General features: G+C 37.1%; 1 protein-coding gene across 2 annotated transcripts in view; it reads left to right on the forward strand.

Moving 5' to 3' along the window:
- The first annotated feature begins 1,836 nt into the window (after positions 1–1,836).
- The window catches only part of VSIG1 (V-set and immunoglobulin domain containing 1), a 31,177-nt gene continuing 17,016 nt past the window's right edge, over positions 1,837–15,997 (forward strand). Inside the window, exons 1-2 of one of the 2 annotated variants that reach the window (XM_017657254.3) lie at positions 1,837–2,044; positions 14,013–14,176. In XM_017657254.3, coding sequence (XP_017512743.2) covers positions 1,996–2,044; positions 14,013–14,176 — 213 coding nt within the window. In that variant the 5' untranslated portion in view covers positions 1,837–1,995. The remainder of the gene's footprint in view (positions 2,045–14,012; positions 14,177–15,997) is intronic. The other variant, XM_036991432.2, reaches the window with a different exon arrangement.

Below are 15,997 nucleotides of genomic sequence, written 5' to 3' on the forward strand. Positions count from 1 at the left end.
CTCTTGCTCCCCATATGGCTTGGGAAGAAGGTAAAGGAATGTTCTTTCTCGGCCTCCTGCTGCTCCTACTCCTCTGCTGCTTTATATAGCTTAGCACTCAGAATTCGAGCCAGTGCTAGACTATGGACTGCATAGCCCTGGGAAGGAGACTTCTGTCTGTGGCATTGCTTTGGCAGAAATGCCAAAATGGCACTCTTGGGTTCTTGGGTCCAGTCAGTGGGCTACCAGTGCATTCTGGGACTCACTCTTTCTTAAGTTGGAACTACCTGTATAAGACTTGGTCCCTGACCTGGAGGGCTCACAGCCACTAGATTTTGGGTAGACCCAGTTAATAAATAAGAAACTACAGGAAAGCAATCAAGTGCCAACTGTAGGGTATAGGCTCTAAGTACAATGTGAATTTATCCATGGGGGTGCCCAGAGGGGGGTGCTTTATGGGTTCATCAAAGTTTTTACATAGGATAGCATGACTGATCTGAGCTAAGAATATGCTTAGATAGCAAGAACAGGGAGGAGAAAATTCTAAGTAGTGATGAAATTCACTTGGACACAAGGTCTGGCATCAAACATGAGCATGGACAAGGAAGGTTGCAAGAAGGAATTAGGCCTCTTTGGAAGCAAAACATCTTTCTCAGAAGCAGTGGGAAAATCCATGAGATAGAGTCATACATTTTCTGTAAATTAAAGTTTGTAAAATGCATCACTGTAATTTCTACCTGTTCCATGTGACTGAACACTTTGAGGCAATAAATTTTGACAGCATTTTCCAGGTGGGTGACTTAACATGACTGAAGTTCAAATGAGGTGAGGACCTGATCTTGGAAGGATGGGAATCCAGATGAAGGACTTTAGACTTGATGAAAGAGTCTGTAATGGTGTTATTGAAGGTGCTGGATCAGGGTTGAACATTGGTGTGTGGCTGGTACACAGGAGGAAGCAGGAAGAAGTCAGAGAGACCATTTAAGAAGCTGTTATGGTAGACCAGGGGTGAGGAACTGAGTATCTGGTATCTGGACCAGGATGGAAGTGGCAGATTGGAAAAGGGACAAATCTGAGAACTGTTGTAGAGATGGAAACAACAGGACTTAGAGATCTCATGAGAAGAGGCAGAGGAGGCCCTTGTGTATCTCAGGGTAACTAAAGCAGGAGAGGGACTTTGTTAGAAGTTCATGTTCTTATGAAGGCTTCTCACCTCTGCAGCCTGCATCCCGTCCTAGTGAACCCCCTTTCCAAGGAAACCCTATAAGCACCTATTCAGTAACCTGATTCTGCAAAAATTCAGATTCATCCAGTGGAAGTCTTAAAGCATTTATTCATACACACGATTTTGCAAAATTAGGTGGCTGAATAGATACTACAAGGTTTTCTAACCTGGAAGACCTAAGCATGTAATTCATTCTACTGCCAGGGTTTCAAATAAGTGTGATATGTCCAGAGTTCGTTCACATAAAAATAAATGCTTTTTTGCTTCACAATCCCCATGCCCTTCCTGTGAACCCCGTCTCCTGAGAAAATCTTAGAACACCAATTTCCTAACCTGATTTGTAAAAGGAGGTTAGTAAAGCAATGCTTTAAGAGTTTTTTGGAAATAGTTGAAATTAATTAGCCTTGTCAGCTTTTATTTTCATAGGCTTTCTTCTAACTACATCTGCCCCCACCTCTGCAAGTATATATTTTTAATAAGATTGATTTTAAACAATACAATTTAGAGAATCTATGTACAAAGTGCTTAAAGAATTTAAATACATGGGTTTATTATTAACACAGTAGCAAATATATCAAGGATACACACCCCATGAAAAGTGTTTCAAAGAAACGCAAATCTGCCCTGAGAAAAGTCGGTACCCAACAAGTAAGCCCAAAGAGGCTTGTTTGCTTGTTGATGCCAGCAGATAAGCCTGGCAAACCTCGGTGTGATTGAAGAAGCCAGTCTGAGACTCAGCCTAGCTCAGGCAAGCTACCGGCCCCTGGCTGTGCTCAACGAGCGTCGTCACAATGGTGTTCGCATTTTGGAAGGTTTTTCTGATCCTAAACTGCCTCGTAGGTAAGGAAAAGATCTTCCAACCATTATAATAATTGTGAACGAGTTTCCTTTTAAAGTGAGATACAAAATTTTTATGTAGAATGTTCCCCTCTTGTACTTCAGAGGAACTGTGATTATTATGCTGAGTAAACTAATTTTCAGCATTCTTGCGTAGCAAATATGTGCCATACTATAAATGCAACTATTTTATGTAGCTTCTGAATTAAGATTTTCTCAGAAACATCGCAGTTTCTTTCCTTTAGTTTGCAAGGTGAACAGACGAATTCACACTGAAGCCAAAGCTTGTGCTAAGGATATATATTTTTTTCTATTTCATGTTAGTGTTTCCTTTAAGCTCACTGTGACTGACTTGCTTTGCTACAGCAGGCCGAGCCTGGCTTGGAGGGCCTACCATGCTTTAGTATCTAACATTTCTTAAGGAGTTGCAGACTTCCAAGCTTTAGATTGTATTTTGAAAAATATGTGAGTGATTTATTGTTGTGTGCAGTATGGGTGTTTTTAGGGATTTGAGCAGAATGAGATTATTTTTTAGAGTCAAAATCCTGATGTTGGTTAGACCCAAGAGATTTCACTAATGGAGAAAATCCCTTAGCTAATTTTTGCAACTAACAGATGCATTTTGAATCTGTTCTTAAGATAAGTTAGGCCCATGGTAGATACAATAATATTGTTTACAATAAGATTGATATTTTTAAGTCATTATTATTATTCGGCAGTCATTAGCATGAGGTTTACTAAGCATTTTTAATGACATAAGAAAATACTCAGAACAAAATATTCAGTGAAAAAGCAGGATACACACATTTGCCTAGGATAAATTGTTAGAAGGCTTAATACCAGAGTGATGATTTCTTCTGGGTAATGGGATTATAGATGACTTTTATTTTATTTCCCAGCTTTTCCATATTTTCTGGGGTTTCTACAAAGAATATCATACTATTTTATTCTCATATAAAAGCATATGATATTTAGTAATAGTTCTCCAAATGTTCACTACTAAATGTTTAAACATACATGTTCTATGTTGTCACCAGAAGGCAATACTGCATTTATACAGTTAACTAACCAGGATTTAGAGCTGGAAAAAATTACTTTTCTCAGTTTCCAGCCTGCTGGGAACACATTACATTTTCTCCTTTCTTCCAGAAATATCCATTTTAAACCTTAACTTTAGACAGTGAAATTCTTTGTCCTTTCCTAAAACGCTTCTGGTCATTAGCTAATTGGGTGACCCCTAGGCCTTCTGCACTGGCCCCTAAGATCACACCTGTAGCCAATACCTACTTACCTATGTGAGGACTTACTGGGGCCTATACGCACCAGTTTTAGAACAGGTGCAATAATGTTTTTACTGTAACTAACATATATATAATTTTTATTGATTACAAATGTAGTGTTATGGCCATTGTAGAAAGGTTGAAAAATATGGAAACATACAAAAATAAAAATAAAAACCACAGGCATTCAGAGATTTGGGTGAATTTCTTATTTGTTTCCCTTTGCAAATATTTATATTACATTACATCTGATTTATACCTTGTATACAATTTCTTATTGTTTAAAAAATTACTACGATGATGTCCGGCTCTTACTTGATTGTGACTTTTAGAACAAGGCCCAATTAGAGTGACCAATAAATACTTCAGAGCCTTTGTTCTTAAATTACCATATAACTGGTTTTGTTGGCTTCTAGTGGATACTGTGTTTCTGTACATGTACTATCGAGATGGAAAACTGTGGTAGTGCTAGTCTGGCAGATGGAATGGAAATGTGGTAGAATGTATTGTTTGCTGTGCTTACATACAAATGGAAGTCAGAGAAAGGAAGATTTCAGTAATCTATACGTGGCCTTAGTATTGTCCATTATCTGATCCAAATAGGACTTGAGAAACAACTGGTAATGTTTCCATCAGTGTGCCATTTGATGTGCTACCTGGACTTGTTTCCTGGTCAGGGAGAAGATGTGATGTTTTTGGTGTCAAGCATGGTGCCTGGTGCATAGTGGGTACATAGTAAATGTTGAAAGAACAGATTACCTTCTGAAATCCTGCCATTTGGGACAATGTCAGGGACCTTGAGGGCATTATGCTAAGTGAAATGTCAGACAGAGAAAGACAAATGCTATATGATCTCACCTGTGGAATCTAAAAAAGCTGAACTCATGGAGACAGAGAGTAGAATGATGGTTACTGGGGGGTGTTGGTTAAATTAGCAGTTAGAAGATGAGTAAGTAATTGGGACCTAATGTACAGCATAGTGACTATAGTTAACTATGCTGTGTTGTATATGTGAAAGTTGCTAAGAGAGCAGATCTTAAATGTTCTCACCACAAGAAAGAAATAATAATTATATGATGTGATGGAAGTGTTAACACTATGGTGATAATCATTTTGTAATACACAAGTGTATCAAATCAGTACACCGTACACCTTAAACTTACAAAATGCTATGTGTCAATTATATCTCAATAAAGCTAGAAAAATAGAAGAAGGATTTATTTTCCAGAACCCCAGGCATCCAGAAATTATTTTCACATACATATTTAAAATCAATTTTCTGTATAACTAAGCAAGACAGATTTTTTTTTCAATAAAAATTTTTCCAATAATGTCTTACGTTAAATTCCATTCCAGGAAAATAATTTTAAGCAAAAATGTCTTCTGCAAAGAGTTCACACATATTTTAGATACTTGTAGTATATATTAGCCACCTGTTGGAAAGACGTGTTAATGTTAGTTTCATTATCTGGGGCCATATGCTATGCGTTTTAAAGAAATAATATATTTGAACTTTGGTTTTACAGTTAAATCCAAAGTGTGAGTGATCACTTGGTTATGTTATTCCCTAACTCAAAAATGAAGCATTATACATGAAGTTGTTGGAAGTTAAATTACATCAAATGCATCAGGTTAAATATGGTTATTTGTGGGTTTATGTTTGCTGTGGTATATTAGGAGAATAATAATTCCCCTTTATAAGCAAAGTGCCTGCCACACTGTAGGCATTAAATAAATGAATGAACTATCCTTACCAAAACATGAACCACTCAAAAATCTTTTTAAAATGATGAATTTAAGTGTATAGGCCTTGGATTATTTTACTGTAATAATAAGCACTGAACTTAAAAAGCAGTTACACTTATTTCAACCACACATGTGGTTTTTGTTTTGTTTTTTTTAATTCAGCCATGTCAGTGAATGAAATAGAAATCTGAGTTTTTTTCTAAATCAGGTATGAATCTTTATTTTGCTATTTATTCACAGTCTTGTTAATATAGAGATTTTTTTCTCAATTTTTAAATAATTTCTCAATTTAGAGTAAATTAATTCAAAGGAAGAGAACTTTTTTTTTTCCCTGACATGTACAAATCACCTTCAGTTTAAGGCTAATTTGGTGCTGTTCACTATCCACACATGGCGTATCTAAATTTTAATTAATTCAAATTAAATAAAACTGGAAACCCAGTTCCTTAGTCACACCGGCCACATTTCAGGTGCTCAATAACTACATGTGGGTAATGGCTACTGAACTGGACAGTGCAGAGAAAGAACATTTCCATCATTACACAAAGTTCTCATGGGCAGTGCTGGACTAGGTTGAAGTCATGTGTGTTAATTGAATCATGGTATTTTTAAAAAGTTAATCTGAAAATATATAGCTCTTGGCTCTGTGAAGTGTATTGTTGCTGTATTAGGGATGGACAATTTCTGAAAGCCATCTTTCCTTCAGAATTTAAGGATTGATTATAGTGCTGAGTATTGGGAATCTGGGCATTAAAATTGTCTGGAGATTTTGCCTTGACAGTTATTACCTATTTACAGTACAACATGTAGTATTCTTAAAAATACTTATCTCATAGTTGTCTCAGAGGTTACCATTCTTATTCCAAGGTGATATTGCTGAGCTTTCACAGATCCCTATTTATGTATTTATGTCTTCTATTTTTTAAAATGTTAAAATGTTTAATCAGATCTATAGTTCCCTAGTCTTTGATTTTTGTCTATCCTCATTCTAAGTGCACTGATAGGGCAGGCAGAGGTTGTGTCTGTCTTCCTCATGATTGTTTCCCCAGTGTTAAGCACTGTTTATGGCTCAAAATAGGCATGCGATAGATATTTGTTGATAGGCACCGTGGCCTCTTCCATGGCTTGCCTTGTGTGAGAACTGTGCTTACTCTGTCTTCAAGAACTTTTGCCAAGAGCAGCCTTTAAAGGAGTTTTGTGTGCATATGTGGTGGGCAAACCTTACCTGGTCATAAGCTCCCACCATTAGTCAATCTCATAACAGATATTGGGACCCAAACTAGAGGATAAAAATGATGACCAAATAGTATCTTCAAAACTCTGTTTTTGGGGAAAGTTTCTAGGAACTTTAATGGCTTCTTTTATCCTTTTTATTTTGGACATTTTAAGGACATTTGGAAGTCATCATTTAGGCATAGCCAGAGATGTGGTTAAGTTCCAAGGGAAATGAGACATGCTCTTGAAGAGGAGGAGAGAGCCACTTAGACTTCCCCAGTGAAGATCCCACTGGAAAGAGTAGCTGCTTTCTGCCTGCCAGGTTCATTTTCGGGGGAGGCATACTGGGAACCAGGAAAGCATGAGGAAACCCTGGGAAGAGGGAAACTGCAGTGAGTTAGAAGGTGCTGCACTGGTGTCTACCCTAAAGCGTTTCTCTCAATTCATCAAGATATTGGTTGCTAGGCAAACAGTCAAGTTCTGGCAGAGAAGCAGCTGGGCCAGCTGGCCTGGCTGTGATGGATAACATGGCTATTAAATCTGGAACACCAGGGGTAATCAGTACAATGGTTTGATTTTTCTTGTAATTTTCAAGTTTGTTAGTTCCCTGATGTCCTTTTGGTTGATTGCTATCATTAAAAAAAATAAAATTAGAAATTCTTTGGTTATGCAAAATTGGGAAGGGTGCCAGAAATTTGTCTTTCTGTACTGTTTCCTCTGATGTTTACATGATCTCTGTACCCTCATTCCACCCCTACCCCTTGTCTATAACCCTGCAGGCAGCTATAGCCCTCACACCAGCTCCCCCTGCAGAATAGAAAGCATCTCTTAAACCTGACCTTTTCTTCTCAGACCTACCTGACAGTCTTATGGCCCACCCTGGAGAACTTCTATACTCTCTGACTTTGCAGTGGATAATAACCCATTAATCAGATGAGGGAGTGGCTCTATAGTGTTACCCAAAGCATCATCACCTATCATAGCCCTTTGGAAAATGCTTGTATATAACTAAGAATTTCAAGTACAGTGGTAAGCTAAATTTTTGGGTATGGGGCTCTTTGGTGTTCCTCCAAATCATATGGACAGCTCACACTTTTTAAAGGCCAAAAGTTCTCAAACTTTGTGATCCCAGGATTCTTTTACACTCTAAAAACTTGAGGGAGATTTTTGATCTTGACAAAATGGCATAGACCTATTTCTCCTTGCATTTCCTTGCTAAGCACAAGTGTAAGCCCACCCTGGAAATAATGCAAGAGACAACCAAGGAGAACTTTGAAAGATGATAAGAAAGCAAACTGGTTTGGGACCCAGGGAATGACGCAAAGGCAACCTGTCTTACATCTCTGCACTCAGCATGAGAAGGGTACCCATCTGGCAGTTCCTGACCCCAATCTAGCAACAGAGGGCATCCCAGCGAGGTTCATTCTTCCCCCAGGTTGGATGGGAGTCCCTACGACATTAGGTGAGCCCAACACCACTGGCAGGGGGGAATCATTAGGAGCCCCACCTCCAGCATCAGACAAAAGAACCATTCTACTTCCCAACTGGGCCTGAGACTCCCTACTTGTGCCTAGAGAGATACTGAGGTTGTAGGGTAGAAGAGATGAGAGGGATGATGCCACATCAAGTGCTGGGTTACAGAAGGCTCTTTGTCTCTGTTGGTCTAAGACTCTTCTCCTACACAGAGACACTGGGGATCCAGGGGTACCAGGAGTATCCAACCTTACTGATCCCCCATTGAGAGACACCCAGCTGCCCGACCTGGCGAAAACACTTCTGCCCCCTCAGGCAACAGAATCACGGACAGACAGAAGCCCTACTAACACCAGATAAACCAAACAGGCCAAAACAACACTGCAAACACTCTGAAAATTAAACTAGCTTTAGAACTATAGCCCATAAAAGTAGGCTGAGACCTGTGTGCAAAACATAAATAAAACATAGAATAGAGACTGTCTGCTAAAATAACAGATTTAAATAGGAGTTTCCTAACATGATGCACAAAATATCTGTGGGTTTGGGCAAATGCATAGTGACATGTATGCACCATTATATTATTATATGAAATATTTTCACTGCCCTAAAAATCTTCTTGCTCCATCTGTCCATAATAACCCTTGGCCTTCCTCCCTGCTAACCCCTTGAAGCCACTGATTTTTTTTACTGTCTCCATAGTTTTCCCTTTTCCAGAATGTCATAGAATTGGAATTGTATAGTCTTTTGACTTTCCAGGTTGCCTTCTTTCAGTTAGTAATATGCATTTAATGTCTCTCCATGTCTTCCCATGGCTGAATAGCTCATTTCTTTTTTTCACTGAATAATATTCAATTGGATGGATGTACCGTGGTTTTTTAATGCATCCACCTACTTAAAGACATCTTGGTTGCTTCCAAGTTTGGGCAATTATAAATAAAGCTGCTATAAACATCTGTATGTGCATTTTTGTGAGGGTATAAGTTTTCAACTGTTTTGAATATATACCAAGGAGCACAGTTGCTGGATAGCATGGTAAGACTACATTTAGCAGTTTTGTGAGAAACCACCAAACTGTCTTCCAAAGTGGCTGTACCGTTTTGCATTCTCACCAGCAATGTATGAGAATTCCTATTGCTCCACATCCTCACCAGAATTTGATGTTGCCAGTGTTCTGGATTTTGGTCATTTGAATAAGTGTGTAGTGGTATCTAATTTTAATTTGCATTTCCATGATGACATATAATGTGGCACATTTTTTCATGTGCTTATTTGCCATCTCAATCATCTTTGGTGAGATGTCTGTTAAAGTCTTTCATCCATTTTTTAGTCTGTTTTCTTGTTACTAAGGCCTAAGAGTTCTTGGTATATTTTATATAACAGTCCTTTATCAGATGTCTTTTGCAAATAGATTTTCCTGGTCTGTGACTTGCCTTTTCATTCTTTTGATAGTGCCTTTCACAGAGCAGAAGTTTTTAATTTTAGTGAAGTCCAATTTATCAATTCTTTCTTTCATGGATTGTGTCTTGGTGTGCTATCTAAAGTCATCATCAAGCCCAAGGTCATCTAGGTTTTCTCTTATGCAATCTTCTATGAGTTTTGTATTTCTGTTTTTACATTTAGAGCTGTGATCCATTTTGAGATAACTTTTGTGAAGGGTGTAAAGTCTCTGTCTAACTCATTCATTTGTACATGGACATTCAGTTGCTCCAGCACTATTTTTTGAAAAGATTATCTTTGCTCCATTGTATTGCCTTTGCTCCTTTGTCAAATGTCAGTTGACTCTATTTATGTGGGTTTATTTCTGGGCTCTCTATTCTTTTACACTGATCTATTTGTCCAGTCGTTTGCCAGTACTACACAGTCCTGATCACTATAGCTTATAGTAAGTCTTGAAGTTGGATGGTGTCAGTCCTTCAACTTTGTTTTTCTCTCTTTTGGGAAGAAAATTGGAAAAAAACTGACATCTTGAAAATATTGGATCTTCCTATCCATCAACACAGAATATCTCTTCATTTATTTAGTGTTTCTTTGAATTCTTTCATTGGAGTTTTTTAGTTTTCCTTGTAGAGTTGTTGTGCAGATTTTGTTAGATTTATACTCAATTATTTCATTTTTGGAGATGCTAATGCAAATGGTATGGTGCTTTTTAATCTCAAGTTCCACCTGTTCTTTGCTGGAATATAAAAAAACCAATAAACTTTTTGCATTAACCTTCTATCTTGAAACCTTGATGGAATCACTTAATCACTTCTTAGTTCCAGAGGTTTTTTGTTGGCTCTTTTGGATTTTCTACTGGGCAATCATGTCACTGTCATTTATTTTAAAATCTGTATAACATTTATTTTCTTTTTGTGTCTTATTGCATTAATTAGGATTTCTAGTATGAGATCAAAAAGAAGTAATGAGAGAGGACATCCTTGCCTTGTTCCTGATCTTAGTAGGAAAGCTTCTAGTTTTTCACCATTAAGTATGATATTAGATGTAGCATTTTTGTAATGTTCTTTATCAAGTTGAAGAAGTTCCTCTCCATTTCTAGTTTATTGAGAGTTTTTTTCACGAATGGGCGTTAGATTTTGTCAAATGCTTTTTAAGCCTCTATTGGGATGATCATGTGATTTGTTAATTGGGAAGTATTCCCTCAGTTCTATTTTCTGTAGAGAATTGGTATAATTTCTTCCTTAAATCTTTGGTAGAATTCACCACTGAACCCATTTGGGCTTGGTACTTTCTGTTTTGGAAGGTTATTAATTATTGATTCAATGTCTTTAACATATGTAGAACAGATACAGGCCTGTTCAGATTGTCTACTTGTGCAAGTTTTGGAATTGCTCTGTCTTATCTAGGTTATCAAGTTTATGGGCATAGAGTTGTTCTAGTATTCCTTTATTATTCTTTTAATGTCTATGGTATCTGTAGTGGTGCCCCTCTTTCTTTAGTAATAATTTGTGTCCGATCTTTTTATTAGCCTGGCTAGAGTCTTATCAATTTTATTGATCTTTTCAAATAACCAATTTTGGTTTCATTTACTCTCTGCATTGATTTCCTTTTTCCAATTTCATTGATTTCTGTTCTAATTTTCATTATTTCTTTTATTCTGGTTACTTTGGATTTAATTTGCTTTTCCTGTTCTAGGTCCTAAAGTACAAGCTTAGATGATTGATTTGAGATATTTTCTCTTTTCTAGTACATGCATTCAATGCTGTAAATTTCCCTCTAAACACTGCTTTTGTTGCATACTGTAAATTTTTGATAAATTGTGTTTTCATTTTCATTTAGTTCAAAATATTTTTAAATTTTTCCTGAGGTTTCTTGATGCACATGTTATTCAGAAGTGTGTTGTTTTGTCTCCTTGTAGTTTTGGACTTTCCAGTAATCTTTTTGTAATTGATTTCTACTTCGATTCCATTGTGGCCTGAGGGCAGATATTGTATAACTTCTATCTTTTAAATTTAAGTTTTGCATGTTTGGCCCTGAATGTGGTCTATCTTGGTGAGTATCCGTAGCGTTTTAAAGTATATCTCTTTGTATAGAACACTCCACCCCAGAACAGCAGAGTGCACTTTTTTCCCAAGAAGCCATGGAACATTTACCAAGATAGACTAAATGCTTGTCATGAAACAGACCTCAACAAATTTAAAAGAATTGAGATCATAAAGTGTGTTCTCTGAGCACAATGGAATCAAACTAGAAATTAAGAATAGAAAGACAATAAGAAAGTTTCTAAACACTTGGAAATTATACAACACACTTCTAAATCATCTGTGAATCAAAGAGAAAGACTCAAAGGAAAGTTTAAAAATATACATAGAACTGAGTGAAAATGAAGACATAACATATGGAAATGTGTAACATGCTGCTAAAGCAGTGCCAAGGGAGAAATTTATAAGACTAAATGCTTACATTTGAAATGAAGAAAAGTCTCAAGTCAATAACTGAAACTCCTTCATCAAGGAACTGGAAAAAAACAACAAAATAAATCCAAAGCAAACAGAAGTAAGGAAATTATTAAAGAGCTGAAATCAGTGAAATCGAAGGAAAACTATTAAACAAAATAAAAATCTGGTTCTTCCAAAAAAAATCTGTAAGTGATATTGGCAAACCTCTAGGAAAACTGGTAAAAAAAGAAAGATAAGATATAAATCACCAATATCAGAAATGAAATATGGGATATCAGCACATATCCTGCAGTCATTAAAAATGTGAGGAAAGAGTATGAACAACTTTACATGCATATACTTGACAACTTAGAAGAAATGGGCCAATTTCTCAAAAACAGCAAACCACTAAAATATACCCAATATAAAATAGATAATCTGAATATCCCTAAAGTCATTAAATAATTTGAATTCATAATTTAAAACTTCTGAAAAAGAAATCTCTAGGCCTAGATACTTTCACTGGGTAATTCTACCAACATTAAAAAAAATAATAACACCAATTTCACATAATCTCTTTCAAAACATAGAAGAGGACTTTTTTCTATTCTATTATAAATTCATTCCACCTCATTTTATGAGGATAATATTACCCTGATACCAAAACCGAACAAAGACAGTACAAAAATAGAAAACTACAGACCAATGTGTCTCATGAACCTACACACACAAAAAAAACCTTCAACAAAATACTAGCAAATTGAATCCCACAATGTTTAAAAAGAATTCTATACCATAACCAAGTGGGATTTTTTTTCAGGTTTGCAAGGCTGGTTCAACATTCAAAAATCTTGCAGGGTGATCTATCATATCAAATAAAGAAAAAAACCCCAAATGATCATATAAATTGATATAGAAAAAGCACTTAACAAAATCCAACACCTAGTAAATGATACTATCAGCAAGTTAGCAATAGAGGGTATGTTAGTTTCCAAGAGGTGCTGTAACAAATTGCCATAAACTGGGTGGCTTAACACAAGAGAAATGTATTCTTTCACAGTTCTGGAGGCCAAAAGTCTCATGTCAAAGCAAAGTATGGTACATATACAATATTGAACATTAGTAAGCGATAAACGACAATGAACTACTGATACACACAACAACTTGGGTGAATTTCCAGGTAATTATACTGTGTGAAATAAAGCCAACTCCAGAGGATTACCATGCTTCCATTCATATAAAATTTGTGAAATGACAACATTTTAGAAATGGAAGACAGATTAGTGGTTGCCAATGCTTAGGATCATGGTGCAGGAGGGAGGTGGGTATGATTATAAGAGGGCAACATAAGGGATCTCGTGGCGATGGCACTGTTCAGTATTGACTAAGGTGGTGGATACAGACCTACAAATGTAATAAAATTGTATAACATTAAATGCATGTACACACATACAAGTAAAACTAGAGAAATATGAATAAGATTGGTGGATTGTGTCAGCATCAGTATCCTGGTTGTGATATTACAGTATAGTTTTACAAAATGTTACTACAGGGGTGGGGGGACTGGGTAAAATGTACATAGGATCTCTGTCATATTTCTTAGAACTATTATCTCAATAAAATTTTCCATTAAAAATTATTGAGGACCCCAAAGAGATTTGTGCAATGTCAGTGATTTCTATTTATATTTACTGTATTTTAAATGAAAACTTTAAAACTTTAAACACAAAAATACACAAGCACAATCTACTAGCTGCCAGAGCAATGACATCATTACCTGTCATGTAGCTTCTGGGATACTCATTGTATACTCACCAGATGATGAGAGTGACAGAAAAATATCATCATGATATTACTGTGAACACAATTTTGATCTTGTATCCTCCAAAAATGGTCTTGGGGACAGGGTGACCAACTCATTCTGGTTTTCCCAGGACTTTCCTGGCTTAAGAACTGAAAGTCCTAGCAATACCAATATGGTTTGCCTGAGATTGAACCAGTTTAAAACTGGAAATCCTACATCCAAGAACCCCTTGGTCCTGAAAAAACTGGGTTGTTCTCCATATTCATGGCCTTTTTTGGGTCCCCAGACAACATTTTAACAACTTCTGTGTAAGGCCATCCTTACAAAGAAGAAATTCCCAGTATAGTGTAATTACCTCACCATCACATGGGACTTGAGTGTCTTCACATTGTCATTTGTTAGCAATTCCCCTACCCCCATGCCAATTGCTTGCTCAACTTTCCTACCTGGTTCATTCCACCTTCTCTACCTCACCTTGGATTCCTCAAATAAGATGTCACTGACAGTGCTTTATGATGAAAAAGTGTCATCAGAATGTGTGTACTATTTATTGTCTTTTTAATGATTCTTTTCAGGTCAAGTTAATGTGGTGCAAGTGACCATCCCAGAGAGTGTTGTGAATGTGACTGTCGGATCTGATGTCACGCTCATCTGCACCTATACTTCCACTGTGGCCACTCGGGACAAGCTTTCCATCCAATGGTCATTCATTCATAAGAAGGAGTCACTACTAACTTCTGTAAGGACTTTTTCCCTAAACTATTCCCTTTTGATAGTTTCAGCATAAACCATTGGGGTCAATATGTGAAGGAATGGTAAGCTAATGACAACAGTGGCAGAACCTCAGATACAGAGAGTTTGATGGTAAGCTCTTTAGGGAGGACCATCACCTAGGTGACATGGCTTGTGTCCTCTCTTCATATTCAGTTACATCTTGTTACCTCAATTTTAAGTAGGTCAACATCAAGTGCATCATGTATTCTAGAGGAGATAGGAGTGGTCCTTCTCATAGGTGAAATGAGCAATATTTGTGAAAATTCTCCTCCCCAACAAAAAAAAAACTACTTTATTTCCAGTAGACCCCAGTTCAAATACTTTCCCTAATTGATCTGCATATTTGTCATATTTAATATCTAGGATCTGCCTGTCAAATGAGCTATCTCATTGTACCAGACTGAGTACTGATGGAATAAGACTCTCCAGATGGGAGGAGAAGGGCCAAGGTAGTGAGGAACCCTGGGTAATCAAGGGAAGCAGGAGTCTAGAAGGTAGGGGACAGAGTGGGTAGGCTAAGATCTAGGGGAAGAAGGTACCAGAGGAGGGTAGGTGAAAGTCACAGGAGGAGAATGATTCTACTTGTAAGCTGCCTATTCCTAGGTTTTCTTTATTTGGTCTTAAGGGTAATTCTTTCTTTAAATTAGTCCAAGGCTTAAAACTGTATACTCCAAAGTGTGTGTGTATATATATGTGTGTGTGTATGCATGAATGTGTGAGCACCTAGGCCAACACATACCTCTTCAAAGAAAAAGTCTACAGATTTCATCAGATTTTGAAAAAGATGTATGATCCAAAACAAGGAGTTCAGAGAGGAGACAAATCAGTGTGGTTTGAAATAGTTGGACGTAGCTGAGTTGGACCTTGATGGAAAGGATGAGTTCTGATTAGTAGTAAAATGGAGAATGAGTTGGGTGGGCTGAAGAAGGCCCAAGGGCAGAGGTGGAGAAGAAGGGCATTAGCTTGGGGGAGCTACACATTGGCCAGTGTTGTTTCAACCAAATGAACTGGTCTTTTGGAGGTGGTGAGTCCTCTCTTTACCAGAGGTCTTGAACACTTGTTTAACAGGAAACATCATCCAAGAGGAGATTTCATCAATGCCACCCTCTAGTCAAAGTTCAAAAATTTTCTCAGTACTGATTACCTCAGATACTCTGTGTTTCTCTTAAAAATATGGTAGAACAGTAATACTCTGCTACATACCTCATGGGGATTCAACTGACATAAGACATGTGAAAACACTTGAAAAAACAAAGCCCTGTAAATTTTCTCCCTTGTAAACACCATTGTCATCATAAGCAGCAGTAGCAGCAAAAACAGAAATTACCAGTTTCTGTCACCAAAAATATCTTGACCCAAGACCTCGCCTGCTACAGTCCACTAAAAACCATCCCTGTCATTTGCATGTTTTCTTAGATTGTAGATGGCAATAATCACATGATCTTTCTTCCTTTTTAAAACCCAGTTTCCTGACTAGTGTTTTCAGTACATTCTTTATCTGTAAGCTTAGTCCTTCCCATTTGGCAAGTATTAGAATTTAGAGAATTTGGAAATTTTTATGCTTGGTACTCAAATCAAAATGTCCTCAACTGCCTGGAGGCAAGGCCAGACCAGGCTGAGTTAAAAAAATACAAATCTTTCTTTATGCCTCTTCTAACACTGGAATTTATAAAGGCCACTTCTTTGTTGAACTGTATGTCTGATGAGGAGCTGGGAGATGCAGGGCAGAAGGATCTTGTGATTGACCAACAATGAGTTTTTTCTAGGTTTTGAGATGCATAGAAGT

The sequence above is a fragment of the Manis javanica genome, chromosome X (assembly GCF_040802235.1).
Source record: "Manis javanica isolate MJ-LG chromosome X, MJ_LKY, whole genome shotgun sequence".
NCBI classification, from domain to species: Eukaryota; Metazoa; Chordata; class Mammalia; order Pholidota; family Manidae; genus Manis; species Manis javanica.